Raw genomic sequence first — 6,845 nt, forward strand, 5'->3', positions numbered from 1 at the left:
CTTTGTCTGAATTTCAATCTCCCTGTTCCTGTCCCATACCCCATCCTGCCCTACTCTTCTAAACTAGTAATTTTTTTCCCTCAAAAGTAACTCTTATTTCTCTCTAAGCAAATGGTGCTAGGTTTGCTGAATAGATCCAACAGTCTCCGTTTTTATAAACAAATTGGCTGTCTCTTTAAGTTTGCTGTGACTTCACTTCCAAAAGTACATTGTTGACTGTAAAGTATTTTGTGACATTTGGTGGTCATGAAAGGCAGTGCACAGACTGAACTTTCTTTTTTTTGTCTTTTTTTTTTGTCTTTTCACTTTTCCTTTCAACTTTGATTTTGCTCTACCCCATGTGTTAGCTAACAATTTAAGCCCCCTCAACTCCTAATTCTGGGGTCCTATCTATTGTATGTACAATGTCTTTGAGCTTATTGCTTCTTGTATATTTGCTCATGCTCAATAAATACATCTTACTGTTTCCATATTTAGTGATAAATCCCCAGGACCTGATGATTTCCATCTGAGGGTATTGAAAGAAGTAAATGCCATAACTATAATCTTAAAATTCCCTAGTTTAAAGAGTCATCCTTCTGGATTGGAAAATTGCACGTCTCTAGTCTTTAAAAAGGGTGAAATGGGGAAAACCAGGGAATTACAGACCAGTTAACCTAAACCTCTTGTGGGAAATTTGTTGGAGTTATAATCAAGAATAGGATAACCAGGATAGGGTGGACCAGCATGGATTTCATGCCCAGTCATGCCTGGAAAACCTCATCGATTTTTCTTTTGAACAGGCGACTAAGGTAGTGGACAGCGGAATATCTCTGGATGTTATTTGTATGGATTTCCAGAAGACACTTGAAAATATTCCCTGTAAGAGATTGTTAGGAAAGGTAGTTGCCCATGGAATTGAGGGTAAATTACTGACATGGTTGGAAAATTGAGTTGCAGGCAACAGAAAGTATAGATAATGGGTAAGATCTCTCAAATTGGCAGGATATAAACAAGTGCTGTCCCACAATGAACTGTATTAGCACTTCAATTTTTCATTAACAAATTGGATAATTGCATAGAAAATAATGTATCCAAATTTGCTGATGACATAAAGTTAGGTGACAATACAGACTGTAAATATCAAAAAAATTACAAAGACATTGATAGTTCAGGTGAATGAGCAAAACTGAGGCAAATAGATTTTAGTGTAACGAAGTGTGAGGTTAACCATTTTGACACATAAAAGGATACATCAGGACACACTCTTTCTAAATGGTATGAAGTGGATATCCAAAGTTGGAGTTCAGTTGCGTAGATCTTTTAAAAAATGAACAAGTACAGAAAAAAAATCAAGAAGGCTAATGAAATGCTGGCTTTATATAATATGTGCTGCACCTGTACAAAACTTTGGTTAGATCCCATTTGAAGTACTGTGAGCAGATTTAGGGATCATTTCTTGGGGAGGATATGTTGGCCTTGGTGTGAGTACAGTTGGTTTGTAAGAATGATACCTGGACTTCAGGGGTTGAGTTAGGCTGGTTTTCTCTAGAACTTAGAAGGTTAAGGATGATCTGATCTTAGTCTTCAAGATATTAAGGGCAAAAGACAGGGTAGATAAATCCCTTGCACTGGTTGGCGATTCTAGAATACCTCGTACCACAACTAGGATACAAAAAAATAAGCTCATTGGCAAGTTGGAGGCTAATTGTCAAATCAAGGTCCACCACTTGCATCCTTCATTGTTCTATCAATACCATAGTATCAGTGTTCTTCTAAACTTTTGTACAAACATTATTGCGTTGTTTGCTATTTCAGCTGTACTCGAAGATCTAAAATTTGTGGTTTTTATATTCCTACTACATTCTTGTGCTTTTGAAACTGCTTTTCTATCTCCCAGTTGCTGCTGCTTGATTTACTTCTGTCTTTTTAAACTCTTAACTTTGATGCCCCTTTCTCTTGACTCTCAAATCAAACAAGTAGTTGTGATAACATGTTTGACTCTCTTGTAATGATAGTGAATACATCTGTTTGGTTCCATCACTATACTAAAGCCAACTTACAGCAGTCATGCTATGACTTTAAACTTAGTATATTCTGTTTGTCAACATGGCTGAAGACAAACTGAAAGAACAGTTTATTTTCTGGGTGTAGTAGTCTCTTCGTAAATGTTGGATGTTTAACAAAGGTGTTAGCTTCAGGTGTTGTGTGGCCTTTTCATTAGTTTGTTGCTTTTTTTCCCTATATGTGCCTCAGGCCAGCAATAGAAGATCATGCAAAGCCACAGTCTTAACAGTGGTCATGCGTCAAGCTATGATTTTAAAGAGAATAATTCACCAGGTTTTAACACAATAAGCTCCCTGATGACTTATGCTAATATTATCTAATTATTATTATCAAATGCAGGTCCGTTAGACCAAGGTTAACCATCTATGTTTGCCAAGAATCGCAGCATGGAAGAAGTATTTCACAGCTGACTAGCTCACAAGATAATGAAAATGGAGAGGGAGACAGTCGTGCAATATATGGTAAGCAAGCCTGCTGTTTCAACTTTTCTCATTATCCTTTTATTTCTAATAAAGATAATGAATTATTTCCTGGTAGGAACATTTCCAGTCCATTTTTCAATACTATAATTGGTCCTTGCTGCCCAGTGGCAATTAAGAGCTTGCATCCTATCCTCCACTACTACTCATCCTACTACTATGAATTGATTCAAATCAGCAACTAGAACTGTAAAATGATTGATGTCCTTTTGTTTTAGATTGAGAGCTATTGATAAGGCTAAGGAATATTGTATACACGTTAACAGAGCAGGAGGCAGAAATAAATGGGTCATTTTCAGGTTGGCAAGCTATAACTAATATGCCGTAGGGATTAGTGTTGAGTTTTCAACTATTTACACTCTCTCAATGATTTGAATGACAGTACCAAATGTACGTTTGCTAAGTTCGCCGATGATGCCGAGTTGTAGGAAATTGTCAACAAGACATGAACATTAGTGCATTACAAGCCCTTCAGCCCTTGATGTTGCACCGACCTGAGACCAATCTGAAGTCCATCTAGCCTAAACTATTCCTTTATCATCCTTTTGTTTATCCAGTGACCATTTAAATGTCCTTAAAGTTGGCAAGTCTATACTGTTGCAGTTTACTACAGAGTAAAGAAACTATCTCTGACATCTGTCCTATATCTATCACCACTCAATTTAAAGCTGTGTCCCCTCGTACTGTCCATCACCATCTGAGGAAAAAACCTCTCTCTGTCCACCCTGTCTAACCCTCTAATTATCTTGTTTGTTCTATGTCACCTCTCAACCTTCCTCTCTCTAACAGCCTCAAGTCCCTCGGCCTTTCTTCATGAGACCTTCCCTCTATACCAGGCAACATCCGAGTAAATCTCCTTTGAACCCTTTCCGAAGGGTCCACATCCTTCCTATAATGTGGTGACCAGAACTGCATGCAATACTCCAAGTGCTGCCGCACCAGAGTTTTGTACAGCTGTAACATGATCCCATGGCTCCGAAACTCAATCCCTCTACCAATAAAAGCCAATATAACATATGCCTTCTTAACAACCCTATCGACCTGGGTGGCAACGTTTGGGGTTCAGTTCACATGGACACAGATCTCTCTGATCATCTATACTAACAAGAATGTTACCATTAGTCTCTATAGTCTCTATATTCCTGTTGCTGCTTTCAAAGTGAATCACCTCACTCTTTTCAGCATTAAACTCCATTTGCTACTTTTCAGTCCAGCTCTGCAGCTTATCTATGTCCCTCTGTAACCTGCAACATCCTTCAGCACTATCCAAAACTCCACCGACCTTAGTGTCATCGCAAATTTACTAACCCATCCTTCTACGCCCTCATCTAAGTTATTTATGAAAACGACAAACAGCAGGGGCCCCAAATTAGATCCTTGCGGTACACAGTTAGTAACTGAACTCCAGGATGAACATCTATCAATCACTCCCCTCTGGTTTTTTTTTCAGCTAGCCAATTTCTGATCCAAATCGCCAAATCAACCTGAATCCCATGCCTCTGTATTTTGTGCAATAGCCTACCATGGGGAGCCTTATGAAATCCTTACTGAAATCCATATACACCACATCAAATGCTTTACCCTCGTCCACCTGTTTGGTCACCATCTCAAAGAACTCTAAGGTTTGTGAGGCACGACCTACCCTTCACAAAACTGTGTTGACTATCCCTAATCAACTTATTCCTTTCTAGATGGTTATAAATCCTATCTCTTATAACCTTTTCCAACACTTTACCCACAACCGAAGTAAGGCTAACTGGTCTATAATTGCCAGGGTTGACTCTACTCCCCTTGAGGAGAAAGTGAGGTCTGCAGACGCTGGAGATCAAAGCTGAAACTTTATTGCTGGAACAGCACAGCAGGTCAGGCAGCATCTAGGGAACAGAAGATTCGACGTTTCGGGCACATGCTCCCCATGGTAGGCTATTGCACAAAATACAGAGGCATGGGATTCCTGAAGAAGGGCATGTGCCCGAAACGTCGAATCTTCTGTTCCCTATATGCTGCCTGACCTGCTGTGCTGTTCCAGCAATAAAGTTTCAGCTTCTACTCCCCTTGTACAAGGCGGCAACATTTGCTATCCTCCAGTCTTCATTGTAGACAATGATGACAAAGATCAAAGCCAAAGCCTCTATAATCTCCTTCCTGGCTTTCCAGAGAATCCTAAAATAAATCCCATCCAGCATAGGGACTTGTCTATTTTCACATTTCCAGAATTGCTAACACCTCCTCCTTTGTGAACCTCAACCCTATCTAGTCTAGTAGCCTGTATCTCCATATTCTCCTTGGCAAAAACGTCTTTTTTAGTGTGAATACTGACAAAAAATATTCATTTAGCGCTTCTCCTATCTCCCATGACTCCACACACAATTTCCCACTACTGTCCTTGATTGGCCCTAATCTTATTCTAGTCATTCTTATTCCTGATATACGTATAGAAAGCTTTAGGGTTTTCCTTGTTCCTAGCTGCCAATGACTTATGTCCCCTACTGGCTCTTATTAGCTCTCATTTTAGATCCTTCCTGGCTAACTTGTAACTCTCGAGCGCTCTAACTGAACCTTCACATCTCATCCTTCCATAAGCCGCTGCCTTCGTCTTGACATGAGATTCAACTTGTTTAGTAAACCACCGCTCCCTCGTTTGACCATTTTCTCCCTGCCTGATAGGTACGTACTTATCAAGGAGCTGTTCCATGAATAAACATAGATTATCTGTAAGGTAAATTGACAGGTGAAGTAAGCAGATCAAAATCTGGTGGATGGTGTAAAAAATGGGTAACTATGAATTGACAGTTTTGGCAGGAAGAGGAGAAAGGCTGTGTGATTGTTAAATGGAGAGCTATTTCAGAACTTCAGTGATATAAAGGGAACTGTATATCCTAGTAAATGAATTTTAGAGTTAGTATACAATTTTAACAAGCCGTTATGGAGACAATGGAATATCTTTGTTTATTGCAAGGGAGAATGGAGTAGAAAAGTAAGGAAGCTTGACTGCAGCTGTACTGTTTGATAGCACATATGGAGTACTGCGTATAGATCTGGTTTCCTCCATTTGGAGATAAAATTGCTTTAGAAGTTCAGAGAAGGTTCCCCTTGACTCGTTTTAGAGGCTTATCGTATGAAGAAAGGCCTAACCTCTTCAACTATGTCCATTTGAGTTTCGAAGACTGAGAGGTAACCTTATTAATGTGCATAAAACTTTAAGAGGATGGATTGGGATAGATACCAGATGGATGTTTCCCGTTGTGGGGAAAGCTAAAACCAGTCACCTACTTGACACATAAGTTTCCCTGTTGAGACAGATGAGGTTTTTTTTTCCTTGTGTTGTTATAATATGGAATTCTCTTCCACGGAATATGGTGGAGACTAGATCTTTCAATCTATTCGGGGCCGAATTAGATTTTTATAGGCAGGCAGGTTGAGGGTTAAGAGATGCATACAGGAAAGTGGAACCTGATTTCTTGCATGGTACAAGCCTAGTGACTTACTGCTGTGTTCCTGTGAAATACTTGTTTGTAGCCAAGTGCAGGTTATAATTGCAGATTGGCATTTTTTCCATAGCTACCTTCACTACAGCTCGTCATACCCCATGCTCTGTAAAGATTCCATCCCAGTCTTCTAGTTCCTTTGCCTTTGTCGTATCTGTTCGGATGATGCCGCCTTCCAAAACAGTGCTGCTGATGTGGCTTTCTTCTTCCATAAGTGTTTTCCCACCCACTGGTGAGGGGGCTCTCAACTGCATCTGACTTATCACCATGCTTCCACCCTTGCCCCTTACCTTCACAATCAACAGTGTGATTGGGTCCCCTTGTCCTCACTTTTCATCCCTCCAGCCTCAGAATTCAAAGGATCATCCTCTGCCATTTCAGACAACTCCAACAGAAAGCCACCACCAAACACATCATTTTCCATCACACTCCCTATCTGCATTTCACAGGGACCGTTCCCTATGGGAACACCCTAATCCATTCCTTGACCACCAATACTGCCTATGTAATCACAGAAGGTGCAACATCTGCCCCTTCACCTCCCTGCTCACCGTCCAAGGGCCTAAACATTGTTTTCAGGTGAAGCAGCATTTCACCTCTACCTCTTCTAAAATTGTGTATTGTGCTCGCTGCATCCAATGTGGCAAAATCTACATTGGAGAAACCACACTCAGACTGTGTGATCACTTTGCGGAACACATCTGGTCTGTGAGGAGAAAGTGAGGTCTGCAGATGCTGGAGATCAGCGCTGAAAATGTGTTGTTGGAAAAGCGCAGCAGGTCAGGCAGCATCCAGGGAACAGGAGAATCGATGTTTCGGGCATAAGCCCTTC

At 40.4% G+C, this 6,845-nt stretch overlaps 1 protein-coding gene across 7 annotated transcripts in view; it reads left to right on the forward strand.

Annotated features, from left to right (window-relative positions):
• Window positions 1-6,845, forward strand: part of LOC122549303 (upstream-binding protein 1-like) — a 144,378-nt gene that overhangs the window by 124,436 nt on the left and 13,097 nt on the right. For all 7 annotated transcript variants that reach the window (XM_043688891.1, XM_043688893.1, XM_043688895.1 and 4 more), the window contains one exon: window positions 2,386-2,507. In XM_043688891.1, coding sequence (XP_043544826.1) covers window positions 2,386-2,507 — 122 coding nt within the window. The remainder of the gene's footprint in view (window positions 1-2,385; window positions 2,508-6,845) is intronic.

This window comes from Chiloscyllium plagiosum, chromosome 4 (assembly GCF_004010195.1).
Source record: "Chiloscyllium plagiosum isolate BGI_BamShark_2017 chromosome 4, ASM401019v2, whole genome shotgun sequence".
Lineage (NCBI taxonomy): Eukaryota > Metazoa > Chordata > Chondrichthyes > Orectolobiformes > Hemiscylliidae > Chiloscyllium > Chiloscyllium plagiosum.